Source organism: Anoplolepis gracilipes, chromosome 14 (assembly GCF_047496725.1).
Source record: "Anoplolepis gracilipes chromosome 14, ASM4749672v1, whole genome shotgun sequence".
Lineage (NCBI taxonomy): Eukaryota > Metazoa > Arthropoda > Insecta > Hymenoptera > Formicidae > Anoplolepis > Anoplolepis gracilipes.
Window position 1 is genome coordinate 4,760,278 of NC_132983.1, and position 14,850 is coordinate 4,775,127.

Below are 14,850 nucleotides of genomic sequence, written 5' to 3' on the forward strand. Positions count from 1 at the left end.
ATTTACATATGTATTTCTTTTCTTTCTGGAAAGCTCTCATAGTAATATATTTTTTTTCCCTATGAAACAACATCTGCTATTGGATATCGGGTATAGACTGATATATTATTTTAGGAACTGTGATTGGCTGGCTTTCCTTACATATATTTCGTGTACATGACTATGCCATCTACATAAATAGGTTGTCTATGGCGAAGCCTTTAGTCGCAGAGGCCGCTACTGTTTCTTGCTGGTCCTCTTCGTTTTCATTCCTTACGGATATCGTTGCTGTTGCAGAAAATTCGTCAAGATGGGTCGTATGCACTCACATGGGTAACGATATGTTTATTTTGTCGCTAAAATTGTTTACTCGCGACGTTGTTCCCTTGAATTTTGTTGCGTTGCAAAGATTTTAAAGGCATCATCGCGCCGAAACGAGGTACAAGTTTCGGCGACCATGTGTTTGTAACTTCATTTTCCACCTTTCGCGCTTAAGTAAATTTTTCGTTTTATCAACTCCACTAATGTAATAATCGTCGAGTATTATAGTCATTTGAATTTTTCAAGACAATGTAACTTCATTCGAATCAAGTCAGTTTTTAAAGTAGCTTTCATATGTGTGTGTAGTACGATGTATGTATATGTTGATATGCTATGAATCTATCCAACAGCATGAGACTTGAAAAATTGCATTTTCCTGATTAATATAAGCACATATATTAATCATAGATTAAATTGGATTAATACATCATGTTGTGTGTGTGTATATATAAATATATATATATACATACATACACACGACATACAAATTTGTTTATAAACTATATTTTATTACAAGTCAAGAGAGAGAGAGAGAGAGAAAGAAAGAAGGAAAATGATGAATATTCTCATTCTATTTTTTTTTTTTACAATTTTCTAAAATAGATTCTTTTAAATTAAGTATCTTTAATATTGATATAATATATAAAAAATATTAGACATGCGATTTTTCTAATTTGTTTAAAAAAAAAGATTTGTATAACACAATTAATATTAAAAATATCTGCAAAAATAAATTAAAGATAATACACCTATTTTTTCTTTTTTAGAAAGGGTATATCCCAGTCTGCGCTTCCTTACCGACGAAGTGTACCAACCTGGTTGAAATTAACGCCAGAAGACTGCAAGGAACTTATCTATAAACTAGCAAAAAAAGGACATACACCATCTCAAATTGGTAATAATAATATATTCATATTACTTAATAAAAGAGATGTGTCAATTATCAATTGGGCGGATATTAATACATCTGAAAGCAAACTATTCAAGAGATCTTGGATTCTACAGAATCTGATCTCTTTAATAAGACAAGTTTGCAAAATTAACATTTAGTGGTGTTTGATATGAATATGATAACTTGTCAATTCATAATAGGTCCCACAAACATTTATAGATTATTGAAATGAAATCATTAAAAGAGAAAAATAAGAAAATTTATATTGCGTGTTTTCAGGTGTCATACTTCGTGACTCGCATGGCGTGGCCCAAGTGCGATTCCGTACAGGAAACAAGATTCTGCGCATTGTAAAAAGCATTGGCTTGGCCCCAGATCTGCCAGAAGATTTATATTATTTGATCAAAAAAGCAGTCGCTGTTCGTAAACACTTGGAGCGAAATCGTAAAGATAAGGACAGCAAATTCCGTTTAATTCTCGTTGAATCGAGAATTCACAGGCTAGCACGTTATTACAAAGCGAAAGGATCTCTGCCACCGAATTGGAAATATGAAAGTTCAACGGCCAGTGCTCTCGTAGCCTAAATTTTATTGTATTTACTATATGCTTAAATAAAACTTTGGAAACACTGATCTGTGTGCTTTCCCATAAGTAAGTGTTAATCTTGAGTTACTATTTTATCTATATATAAGAATATAACACGAAAAGTATCAAATAAAGTTGATGCAATTAAACTATAAAAAAAATTCCAATTTCTTAGCAAGGATAATTGATTATATAAAACGCTATATTTAAAAAAATTGCTAATTTACTTTATATAATCCTTACTTTAATTAAGTAGGAATTGTCTAAAAAATATATTTGCGAATATTTCTTTGTGTTAAATGTGTCATGATCCTTTATTTCTTTATTAATGAAAAAATCTACAATTAACAATACATTTTAATGCATATTTTGCTACAACAATAATAGAGAAAAACTTGCGAAAAAATATCAATTTTATCTATATTGTTAGGATAATATTGCAAAGTAAATTCTTGAGTATTTCATATTTAAAAAATTAAATATATATATTCGCGTTATTGATTTTCGTATCAAATGCGAGAAGATAAATTCTAAAAAAATAAAACATTTCATTAACATGGTCAATTACAAAGTAATAATCTTGCTAAAAAATAGAGGCAACCTAAAAAATTAATAAATATTTTCTCTTGAAATTCAGAATTTGGCTTTATATTAAGTCAATTTATATATATATATATACAAACAAATTTAAAATTTTTTTTTATCTCAATTTATTGATTTTTTAAAGGTTACAACAGCGACAAATTTCAAATTAATATTTATTTGATGCGACTATTACCGGATCTATTCTTAGCGAAGCAATAAAAGTAGATGCATTTTTTAATTGACGAAATGGACATGGACGTATACTCCTGCATTCCTGTGATATCAAACAAAGAGAGCGAGAGCGATTCCTCAGATTCGTCTTGATGACCTTACATTTTTTGCGAGTTCAACTTTGAGCAAGAATTAAATTTATCTTATTATTACGCCCTTGTATGATACCACAAATTCATAGCGCGGTCAAAGATGAAGAAAGAGAGCAAGGAAGTGAGAATGGCGAAGAGGTGATAGTGTGTCTGCGGGAATCAATATTGAGACCCCTCGCGGAGTACAAGTCCGTTGTCCAGGTCATGTATGTAAAATGCGTAATATAATTGATTTATTATTCAAATATAATTTACGAAAATTTTCAAAGATTTTTCAAAATAAAACTATTACAATTACGTAATTCCTATTATTATTTTTTATTTCTTTATTTTCATTTATTTATTAAGGATTATTTTACTATGATATATTTCAAGATATATATCTATATAATATATATAAATAATTAAATGCTTAAAATGTTGCTCTTTGTTAAATTTTTGCGTGCGTATAAGTTTTTTATCATTTATAACTATTTATGTATTTCAAACATTTATACATATTATTTCCTTGCAGTTTTACTCTCCACGCGTATCCATTCCCTTCCTCATCTCTAAACCGCTTGCCGCCTCCGGCCCTGCCAGGAGTTTGCTAAGGATGGAGGCGGCGGGAAAAAGACGAGGATAGAGATAAGGAGAGGCGAGGTCCGGACAGAAGACATCGAGGGACAGTTCAGTGGCCCCTCCTCCTCCTCCTCCCTTCTACGCGCCGCGCCTTATAGCAAAGGCCACCAGCTCCTTGTCCTATTTTTGACGTCATCAGCGGTGAAGGTAGACAGCAGGGGGTGGCACGCGCGCATGCGCTCGCGCGAGCGGTTCGCGAAGATGGTGAACGTCCTGCCTGACTCTCACTCGCGGCGGTGCGAGGCAAGGTCTGCTGCGGCGGTCCACCACGTCCACCACGGTGGCGGCGGAGCAGTGAACGGCGATACGTCGCGCGGAAAGGAGGTTCCCGGATTCTACGGCCGATTAAAGGCGCGCACCGCGTTTAATTGCGATCGCGCGAACAGTCAGCTGGTGCGCGAGGATCATCCGGAGGAGCTGTCGTTTGCCGTTGCCGATGATAGTGTCCGCCGAGTGTCGACGTGCATTTCGGACGACGGATTGCCACATACGGCCGCGTCAACGCGACTTTCGCCGATTATGGATAGGAGAGAGCGCGGTGACGAGCAGCGCGAGTGCCTATCTCGAGTTTATTTGTGAACCATATTGAAGACAACGGAAGAGGAGACAGTCGCGGCTCCGTGCCGTGTTTACCAGGTGCTGTCACGAGAAAGGTACGTAGAGGAATCTGCGGAATCGCGCGCAATTCGGGAAACGTGTGCAACATATGGGGACTGACAACAGAGAGAAAGGGAGTTCTGACGGGGACGCGGCGACCTCGCTGCAGCGCGGGGGTGGTGTCCCCCTCTTCAAGCGGAATGCGATTGCGATTTCCGTGAAGATTTAAAATATATAATAAATATGGAAATACGCGTAGAGATATTAAGGACGTAAGATGTACATAAGTAAAACTATAAATATTTGTAAATGATATATGCCGCGCGATGATACGTGAATAAAACTCTGACGACAGTGGTCATCATCGAACTCGCTGCAAGCGAGCGCGACATTTGCTTACGTGCAAATACATTCTTGCTAAAAGACGCGAAGAAGGAGAACGATCAGGAGGCGAGCGAGCGAGCGAGCGAGCGAGCGACGTGAAAGTGAGTTTTGTTCGCGCACTACTTGAACGGCGATACAGTTCGCAAAGTCATCTACGAGCTAGTCGCAAACACGAGTTTTCAACTTGTATTAATTGTAGCTCGTACGTAAACTTTAACAGTGCATTGTACTTTTCTCATTTCTTTTTACATGTAAGAATACTTAACATGACGCTGCATTTGCGATACCGGAGGTATCTCTTTTCTCTTTCTCTCTCTCTCTCTCTCTCTCTCTCTCTCTCTCTCTCTCTCTCTCTCTCTCTCTCTCTCTCTTTCTCCTTTTTCGCAATTTGTTACGAGCACCGAGCTTGTCGGGAAAGCGGCCTCGCTGACTTTTCGCGAGCGCGAGCCGCGAAATTTCTGCCGTTGGTGGTATCGTTTTCGTGCGAGAGCGTAGCGTTTCGCGGGCCGCGACCGCGATGCGATGTCGTAACATTTTCCCCCTCGCCTTTTCTCTTTCGGTAATCGTGCTGCGCGAGGCGACGCTCGAGGGAGAACCCTGGGTGACGAGCGTCATTGGTCTTAAATTCTAATACACAAATTTTTTCGAGACATTAAAGTTGCTTAATATTTCAGACTTAATAGCTTATAGGCTCATAAACATTAGCTAAAGTTAACGACTGTCTAATTAACGTCCTAATATCTAATTTCGTCATTATAGAAACAGAAAGCAGAAACAGTTAAACTTAAATGTATGTTTTAATGTTTTCGAGAAGCGGAAGATCCGGTCCTGGGGGAATCCCGCGGCGAGTGGAATCGCGAAAACGGGTATCAGCAGGGAAGGAAACCGGTATAGTTTTGCTTTTGCTGAGGTCACGCATTTGGATAGACCAATAATCCTATCTCCCGACAAGTGAGCAAAATGCGAAAAAATATGCTTCAAATCTTTTTTTTTTTTTTTCACGCGCTTACACCTCCGTAGAAATTAATTAAAAGCGAAAGTAGCTGTATAACTCGCCGAAATTAATCCCACCGATTTTATATAGCAGTTTCGAATTTCGCGTCGCGCCACGTCGATGATTGCGAGATTGACTTTCGCGCAAGCTGCGCTCGCTCGCTTCCGCGGCACAACAGATTCCTTGCTTTCTATCGAACGCCAAGAAACACCAACACCAGCTCTAAACGCGCTGGAACCCGCCTTCACGCTCGACGTATCCCTCGGTCGCTGGATGTTTACCCTGTCGACAGTAGTACCATGTCTACAATTTCTTTTCTCGTTCGGCCCCGGCTGACTATATAGGCCAAGGAAACAGCGCGGCGAACGCACGTTCGGAGCGACCGTTCGTTTTTATTGGATCATCGAATTTATTGTCAATAATGAAGGATAATAATTTGCGACCGAACCGCTTGGAGACCCGATAATGACGTAATGGATCCTCGATAATTTTCATGCATATAAAAGTATATCTAAAAATATATTTCCAGTCGAAAATGTTATAATTTTAATTTAATTGCATCTATATTAAAAAACAGAAATTTTTTTTTTCTTTTTATGTAATATTATTAGAAATGCTCAAATATTTCCAATGCTTTTGTAGACACGTATCAAAAAGAAGATTGGACAAAAGGATTATGTGTGTTTGTCTCGTATGTGACACCGAAAATTGAGACATAGAGGATTTAAGAAATTCGTGGCCGACCATGTCGAACATTAGAGACCGTTCGTGTCATCATTCATCAACGGATTATTAAAACACCAAGAGGCTTCATTATACGAATGAATGGTTCATGGGTTTTCCCCAACGTCTCGCAAGAAAGTAGTATAGTCACGGATGGTCGAGCGCTGCTTTTCACTGTACGACGGCGAAAAGAGGAAGCGAATCTCTTTCAGCGACAATTTCTATAAGTTTATCGCTATGCAAATAATGAAACAATGATATCGGATCTTATCGGACGTTATCAACGTAAGTTTCGCAGATTTACGGCGCGCGATAATCGTAAAGAGGAATAATCGTCACGTTTTAGCGTCACGGCGTGCGCATCCTGATAATTGCGATTTACCGTCTTCGCATCCTCGCTTTCGCTTAATTGTAGTTTTGTTGTGTTTTAAATGCGTAAGAGAGTATTCCGCGATGGCCCCGCCGCGGGGTTATCTCCGCAAAGGGTGTGTGCGTAAATGCTTGACCGCTGCGCCGCGGCCGAGTATAACCAGTTCCCTTCCACTGCTTGAAATCTCGCTGTTGCACTCATCGAAGTCACTTGGCGAGTTGACTGAGACTTTGCGAAAGAGTGAGGAGGGAGAGAGAAAGAGAAAGGAGCGCGAAAGCGATACGGGCATGAGCGAGAGAGAGAGAATGAGCGAATGTGCGAACGAGTAGGTAGTGCGTGGTAGAATGGCGAATGAAAGAAAGAAGGAGAGACGGGCGGGTGTAAAAAGAAATTATCGAAGGAAATGATAGATGAATTAGTGACAAAGACTCCATTTTATTAATGCTATTATTATTTCTTTTTGTTTTGAATTGGAGAAGGGATTATAGAGAAAAGATAAGACGTGTTAGACAAAGCGTCAAAGAAACTATTAAGAAAACTAGTCTTTAAATAGATAAATTAAATAGCCTCCGATATTTAAATAGCAAAGGCAGAGAAAGCGTGTCGCCCATGGATGACAGAAAATTAGTAGATACATAAAGATTAAAATTATAAATGAACGTAGCACGTAGAAAAATGAAAGAGAAGCGTATGATATATGACTGATAAAATAGGTGTGTAATAGAGATAAAGAGATATATAAAGACAGTATCGAAAGGAATCGTAATACAAAGCAAAGAGGTGATGAAAATTCATAAAGAGAGTAAATTCGCAATAGAGGTGAAGAGACGCATGAAAACAACAGTTAAAAACCGAAGGATACTGAAAAAAAACAGGAGACTCGATTGATAGAAGAAAAAATCTCTCAAGAAAAGACATGCTCATGATACCTGTAACAAAGACAGAGAAGCTCGTGAAGACAGAAGTGAAGAGAATTGCGAAGAAACGAAAGAGAGAAACACGATAAAATATTCATCGGAAAAAGAGGAGAGAGAGAGAGAGAGAGAGAGGCAAAAAGGAGAGAAAGAGCGTGCGAATGTTATGTATATATATGTGTATGTCCGCGAGTATACAACAAACACCACACCGAACGAGAGAGTGAGCCACACCGCCGATCTCTCGTATAAAAGGTGGGGGTCTTTCTCGGTGTACACTCCAGCCAGGCCATGCTAGACGCCGCCGCTGGTCGTATACAACAGCCTTCGCATTCTTCGAAGAAGTGAAAGCAGTTTCAGGGAAATTCTGATGGCGGCCGGGCGTTCATTCGCCACAGGCAAGAATCGGTCGTGTGACGTTTCTTTCGCCTGCGCCGCATTCGTAGTTCTCGCGACGCAGCCTGACCTGGAGACCCGATCACCCGATCTCCCGATCGGGGAGGACCCCCGCTTTTTTTATTTTTTTTTTTTTTTTTTTCTTTTCGTCGATCACACATGATCGCATGAAGTCTCATTATGAAATCTCGCCCTAAGGAGACGTATGCGTACGTGTGTGCATAAGCGCGAAAGAAACAGATGGCGAGCTCGGACGCAACTCTGTGCCCCGCGGTGAGATAATGGACAAGCGTCATGAGGCACCTACTACGTGGAGAACGTTGTGAAATCATCGTCGAAGGAGAATAGAAAAGCGCTACTTGTGAGTCAGAGATTTCGTGGGTTCTATTCTCTCTCCGAGGAATATATCTCCAATTCTTTCCCCGAGTACGTAAGGAGAAGAACATCTTTTGCTCTCTTTCATAAATGAGGGGGGAATATCGCCGTCACCGTCGCCGCGAAGAATGTTCGGTTGTTACGTAAATGTTGCATCATTACGCCACAATTTTTCTTCTTATCTTCGATATTACTGCAGGAAATGTCTTTCTCTCTCTCTCTCTCTCTCTCTCTCTCTCTCTCGCGAGAAACGATTGTCCGAGTATTTGATAATTAAAATCCATTCGTCTGGAATACACAGAATGAGATGGAATATGTAAATAACACTCTCTAAATTTTAAGATGCGACAAAACATTATGAAGATAATTTGTACAATTTTAAGAGGATAATTTTTTATTGATATTTATACATATTTGTTAGAAATCTTGCTAGGCAACGTCAATATATGAAAATTATCTTTCTTTTAGTTTTTAGATTATTGTTAAAACTCTGTATTCAATTAGTTTATTAACAAAACCGAATTAATTAGCTTGATTTTTAAAATTAGAATCGGCAGGGAACAATAAGAATTATTTTATACCGTTAAGATATGCAATTTAGACGAGTGCTTAGCTTTCGACTAACGCTTCTCTCTAGCGATATTCGCCACTTTATCTCGCTGCGAGTTGAGTATTCGCGTTGGTGTTTTTTTTTGTCTTTTTCTGCTGGTTTTTTCTCACGTCCTTTCTCGATGAGACATCGACCGATTGTCGCCTTGGCGCGCGAAATTCCACAAGTTTGTGAGCCAGGTGATCGGAATTCGATCTCGCGACATCATGACGGCGACGGTGCTTTCGGGGATTTAACACGGAGGCATCGATGCGTGCCTCAACTGCTTAAACGATATTACGGTACCCGCGGACGTTCCTCGCACCATACGAGGCTCTGTTTCGGTGCGTGTTGAATACTTCGAAGTGACGATTAAATAGCGGTACAAGGTATTGACTTACATCGAGGAATAACGTCGGGCAGTGCGAGACAAGTCTCAATCGTACACGTTTTATCGGCGTGAATATCGGGAATAATCTAGATGTGCGCGTGAAATATAGTTAAGTTACTCTTCATTATCATTATTTATTGTGAAAAAAAGCAAACGGAAATTTAAATAGAACGAGTTAAAATCAAAGAGCTCATTTTCAAGGCATTCCATTTTTTATTTTTAAGTACTAGATATTATTAGAGAAAGTTACCAAGCTTTCCTCGAAATGAGCTCTTTAATTTAGTTCATATTTTAATATATGTAATAAGAATAGCATAAAATAGTATAAAAGATAGGTATGTATATCCTTAAAAAAAGGTAGAGAAATGACTCGCGCGTGTTTATACTAACAAATGTCTTTCGAGAGATTGCCATTTATTTTTTTCTCATCGATAAATAGCTATAAATAAGATATCCTTCGTGAAAGAGTAGTCGTGTGAAAGCCAATTCGGATGCCAGTGGTACCCTGCCGATACCGATGCGTTTAATAACAACACTTTCACGAAGCTCGTGGTAAATCAAGCGTACTATTCCACCTGTGCTATCGCTCCGTTGAATCTGTTTTGTCCGCTTTCGCATAATTTTGTTTTTCATATACGAGGGAGTGGCAAGCTCGTTTCCTGATTTTTCCGAGCAACAGGCCTACGGCGATATAGTTTCCGATATTAATTAGGACGAAGAAAACACACGTAGTGTTTCGTAAATCGGACACGTTCTCTTGAGTGCTCGAAATCAAGAATCACTTATGTCAAAACCGTCGATTTTGCAATGTCTTACAAAATAAAAAATGTCGATACTTAATGAGAATGCTTTTCACGCGAGCAATTTGCTGTCAATCAAGATTCGAAAAAAACGAACAATTATTGACACCGTCTATAGACACTGTTTACAGCGAGACTAGCATGAATGCTTAACTTTTTATATTTTTATTGAAAATAGAAAAGTATTTATCTTATATACTTAGTTAATATATTTTATATATTCAAATACATTTACATACAAATACAAAGATAAATTATACACAGATGATGGGTAATTTTTGTAATAATGTAAGAATTGATGTTAATGTATAAGAATAATCCACCATACGTATGCGTGACTTAAGAATATTATCTTCCTCTTTTTGAAATATATTGTAAACACTATTGTAAAAATATATGAAAGTTACGGAAAGATGAACGCTGGAGAAAATAGTGAAATGGCGTGTATTCTGAGATTCTCCGAAGATCAGTTGAAATGACATCACGTCGCGAAGCCGGATTTAAGTTTCCGCCCACCACGTGCGTGCTGTGGATTACGTTATGAGCAAGCCGCACAAATATGTGCCGTAAATCGCGCCGGCTATTTTTTTTTTTTTTTCACCCTCGCCACTCGAAGAGCGTCTCGCACTATCTGCGGTGAGAATGAGTTGGCAGAATAGCAGAATAGCCTGATATCCCATGTTGAATTTTCAAGCGTTTTAACTTGCACAGGACACCGAGTCCTTTTTGGTTTACGCCGCTATCTTGCGCTGTGTTAAACGTCTATCCTGTGGAATGCGCCGGGACATTCGTTATGCAGATATAGTCGCGCTTTCGCATAAAGCCTATCCTGTTTGTTTGCGAGAAAAATGAGAAAATTATAAGAGACGCGATGTCACGAATAATACAACGATGAGAGAAAGAAGTATACTTGTCGAATAGTAATGTCCCTCTTTTTTTTTTTTCTTCAAGGTATTCAAAATTCCTTGGTAATTTTTTTAATTTTTAAACGCGTGTAAATGAATGATATGACGAAAAACAAGATGCGATTAAAATAATAATACTTCTGTGAGTGAGAGCAAGAGATTTATTTATGTGCGTTCAAGTATAACAATGACGATTTTGATAGATAATTATGTACGGTGATTTTCATTTTCATCCATCGGTTGAGAACTTTTCTTCCTAAATTCTTAATTTAGAATAGAAATTTTCTTCAACGTGAATGTTTTGAAGAAATTATGATAAACATTGTTTTCTCTTTATATCTGCTTTCAGATTGAATACCAGGTCACAAAATGGTATCGAGGCGGAAGATACTTTCGCGTTCGCGAGATAATCTCGTGGAATCTCAATATGAGGAACAAGACGAAGAGGATGTGTGGTATAATCTGGATAAATTGTACAAGGTAAATTTTTAATCAATATAATAAACCTGCAGATTTTTATTTAAAAATATATAAAATTATATTTATTAACGTGTTAATCAATAATTCGTCGATCTACAGTAGATGATCTTTTATATTTGTAGGACCATATACAAGAAGTCTTAGATAAATGGAATCAAATAGATGACGAAATTTGGGCGAAAGTCATCGTCTTTGAGAGAAACAGACGGGTTGCGAAAGCGTACGCCAGAGCACCTGTTCTCACGATAAATGGCTCGAATGACGGATTCGATGGCTTCAGGTATATAATGCGAATTTAAAACACAAAATTATTTATTTTACATTCCGTATGATTCATGATTTTGTAAAATTAATATGCATTTTTTTTAATTGTTTTTCGAAAGTCAGAAATTTTACTAGCCTATTTCCAATTATGGAATTCGAAAAGTTCATGAATAGTTGATGTAAATACTTTCTACTATTAAATTTTGCATAAAGATAAAGCAACACAGAAAAAATTTATAATTTTAAAATCGTACTGATTAAAATTCTGACTTATTAATTTACAGGATAGGACTTTGCGGATTTGACAATCCCATGCGAGATCCGAAAACGGAAGAGGCCAAACGTCACATAAATCAAGGAGTTAAAATAAAAATGGACGAGCAGGGCAACATACTCATCAAAAGATTATGTAAGAATAACGTATACGTCAAGTCGACGAATCAAGAGGACAACGCAATTGGTCCGGAGATTATACGTAATTCGCAAGGCGCGCTCGAACACGAAAAACCCGGAAAGGTGAGAGACTAATGAATTTCACGGTTTTTGAACCGTCCGTGTGTAATGGATTTCCTTCGTGAAATATTTATCGGCGAAAGCATCGAAATGGGTCAATCGCGCGCGAGGTGGGGTTTTAACTACCTACCTACCTACTTCTCTCAATTAAAAGAGAAAGAAAAAAAAAAGAAAAACAAAAAAAAAGTACTGCGTTTTCCTACACACATTCTCGTGTTGGTTTTATCACATTTGTGAGAATACTTGTTGATAGAGAAACTATCGCCTTTCTAATTAAAATTGCAAACTTCGAACAACCGAACCGTATAATAAGAGGCATTTAAATCTCTTTATCGTCAGGAAATCATATACCACACTCGGTACGAAAGGAGAGCGAAAAGTTCCGCCACTTAACACGATCCAAAGCAAACAATCATTCTTCCTTATATAGATTAAGAATACCTATTCGCATTTTTTATCGATAATATGCTTTCATATCTTTCTCTCTCGAAAAGTATTGATGCCATATAGGTGATGCAACTGCACTTTCCCTTTAATATCGTAGAACGCTACATGACACGTACATTGTCGTTTCTCGTTTCAGTTGTTCGACATGAATAAATTCCAAACGAATCTGTCGCGAGAAACACGAAGGGCTTATCCGGACAGACGGCGATTGGAGATGCAATGTCTGAGCGCCATCATATTTGTAAGAACGGAGGCCGACTTACTTCAATGCCCCGTATGGGTACTCATTGTCAATGTAGTCGGACTGGACATGCTCAAGTCAAAGCTGCCTCCAGGTAAGAAAACGTACAAGGCGTACATTAAATGCTATATATAATTTTTGTAAGCAGAGAGCATTTACGAATAACATTCAATCTTTTTATAACCGAGTATTATAATTTAAATTAAAGTTAATTAAAAAATAATTGTCATACTTTTTCAACTTTTTAAATATTTTAAAAGTATTTTGTTTCAAAGTAAATGTGTTGATCAGGCTATAATGTTTTCTTTACTTTAAATTTTCAATATATAATTCAATATTGATATGTAATGCAAATAAATAAAATTTTTGAAAATAATGAGAAAAAGGAGAATTAAATATACTTATAATATACATTATTACATTGTTATATTTTAGTTTTAGCATTACAAAGGCCGGTAGATATAAAGAATAGACCTAGAATACCAATCCCCGACGAGGATCCTTATAGCGTGGCCGGCGTGTCATCGCCTGTAGGTCCTAGCGAATTAATACCGGCGGACAGAGATTCACGAGAGCAAATCTATATGCAATCAACGAGTTATCAACATCGACGCGCAGAGAGACCACCGAAATTGCCCCCTCGAGAAAATCTCTATGGTCACGGTATCCCAAAGGTAAATATTAAAAATGAATTTTATAGAAATGTTAAAGTTGTTATATATTGAAAAACAATAAAATATCATTTTTGCGATTACTATTTCAGCCTGATTATGACGATATAGAAGATGATTATAGAGCAATAAAGCATCCCATAATGAATGAGGAGAAGCGGAGTAAACACGACGACAGGAAAAAATACGGTGAGGAATAACGTTTCGTATATGTCTACAAGAGATTTGATAGATTGTTACGTTAAAAAAGTATATTTAAAATTTACATAAAATTTAAATTTTTCTCTGGAAATATTGTTCTATTTACAAAAAAAAGACTAATTACAGTATATGGTTTCTATTTGGCGATATAAGCGTCATTCTGTCTTTTTTCAACATTGAGTGACAACAAAGATAGAATGATGCTTGTGTAGACTTGTGTTGCTGATCTCTTGTGTGTGCATTTAGTAGTTTGTTAAGTTACATACAATTAATTGTAATCATTTATCATGTGTTTTAGACGACCCATACTATTGCGGTTTACGAGCGCGTGTGCCTAATTTCGTTAAAATGGCAAGAAACGGTCACAGTAAGATGGGTCCTCTGCCTCCTCGAGGACATTCCAGGACTCAGCCGGCGCCGTCTTACGCGGGTGCCGCATACGCTAGTAGTCAATCCTCTCAGATATACGGGCATCTACCTGCCCATCGACCACCCATCATGTATCACGCTAGAAGTTTCGAAAGCGGACTTGGTAAGGAATAATTAATTAATAATCAAATTGTTGTGTTACGTTTAAATCCTAGAAATTAAGGATTAATCTAGTAAACTTTACTGGATACAACTGAGACTATTTATTTATTATCGTAATTTAATATATCTTTTTCTGACAGGTGTGTAAAAATATTAATCTATATTAAAATTGTATATATTATATTCTAAAATAATATATAAAATATATATAAACGACTTTATTTTTTGTAACTAATGTTCTTTTAAATTAATAGAAAATAATTCTCCATAGAGAGCTAATTCCACTTTATATTAAGCAGTTTTACAATCACGTTTATTAGAAATAATTGTTACTACACTTCCAGATTCGGACAATAGGAACGAGTCACCGTATAATCACATATACGGAAGGTTACCGATCCCGACGAGAGGCGTAATACCTCCGACACCGCGTGCTATGTATATTGGAGAGTGGGATTAGATATAAGAAATATCTCGGCGTTTGTACTTATAAACTCTCTGTATATTGTTAATACACCATATAAATACTCATATTTTTATGCTAGCAACTATATGTGTTTGTTTTACTCCTGCAAATAAAAATGTCAAGTTTGGCATATGAAGGAAACAAACTAAAAAATTATTAGAATTGGAAATTGTAAGCGCAAATTCTTTATTATTTACAAAATAATGCCACTAAAATAGAAACCAATCCGTAAGTTATTAATAAAATTTGTAAAATTTAATATACAATCTTCTAAATATCACAGTTCAGAACT

The 14,850-nt window shown here is 37.2% G+C and overlaps 2 protein-coding genes across 9 annotated transcripts; both read left to right on the forward strand.

Annotated features, from left to right (window-relative positions):
- The first annotated feature begins 171 nt into the window (after window positions 1-171).
- Window positions 172-1,854, forward strand: Rps13 (ribosomal protein S13). Its single transcript, XM_072905643.1, has 3 exons — window positions 172-312; window positions 1,068-1,195; window positions 1,472-1,854. Exons 1-3 carry the CDS (start codon window positions 290-292, stop codon window positions 1,774-1,776), a joined length of 456 nt encoding a protein of 151 aa, XP_072761744.1. The 5' UTR covers window positions 172-289; the 3' UTR covers window positions 1,777-1,854.
- A 656-nt stretch (window positions 1,855-2,510) lies between these two features.
- Window positions 2,511-14,640, forward strand: Exp (expansion). 8 transcript variants are annotated; one of them, XM_072905629.1, is made up of 11 exons: window positions 2,511-2,891; window positions 3,200-3,959; window positions 5,924-6,289; window positions 11,094-11,224; window positions 11,347-11,504; window positions 11,773-12,004; window positions 12,585-12,783; window positions 13,125-13,363; window positions 13,453-13,549; window positions 13,860-14,093; window positions 14,437-14,640. In XM_072905629.1, the coding sequence occupies exons 4-11, from the start codon at window positions 11,114-11,116 to the stop codon at window positions 14,550-14,552; spliced, it is 1,386 nt and encodes a 461-aa protein (XP_072761730.1). In that variant the 5' UTR covers window positions 2,511-2,891; window positions 3,200-3,959; window positions 5,924-6,289; window positions 11,094-11,113; the 3' UTR covers window positions 14,553-14,640. The 8 variants fall into 8 exon arrangements, with proteins under 8 accessions (XP_072761730.1, XP_072761729.1, XP_072761737.1 ...); XM_072905628.1 differs by lacking the exon at window positions 5,924-6,289; XM_072905636.1 differs by lacking the exon at window positions 5,924-6,289 and having other exon boundaries at window positions 14,450-14,640.
- The last annotated feature ends 210 nt before the right edge of the window (window positions 14,641-14,850 follow it).

What these genes read in the sequence shown, in the direction of transcription:
- Rps13 (XM_072905643.1), top strand. Translation starts at nt 290, where the DNA reads ATGGGTCGTATGCACTCACATGG. An exon ending in GGTCGTATGCACTCACATGG is followed by an intron (nt 313 to 1,067) that starts GTAACGATATGT and finishes TTTCTTTTTTAG; the next exon opens with AAAGGGTATATCCCAGTCTG. An exon ending in ACATACACCATCTCAAATTG is followed by an intron (nt 1,196 to 1,471) that starts GTAATAATAATA and finishes GCGTGTTTTCAG; the next exon opens with GTGTCATACTTCGTGACTCG.
- Exp (XM_072905629.1), top strand. Translation starts at nt 11,114, where the DNA reads ATGGTATCGAGGCGGAAGATACTTTCGCGTTCGCGAGATAATCTCGTG. An exon ending in GACGGATTCGATGGCTTCAG is followed by an intron (nt 11,505 to 11,772) that starts GTATATAATGCG and finishes ATTAATTTACAG; the next exon opens with GATAGGACTTTGCGGATTTG. An exon ending in AACACGAAAAACCCGGAAAG is followed by an intron (nt 12,005 to 12,584) that starts GTGAGAGACTAA and finishes TTCTCGTTTCAG; the next exon opens with TTGTTCGACATGAATAAATT.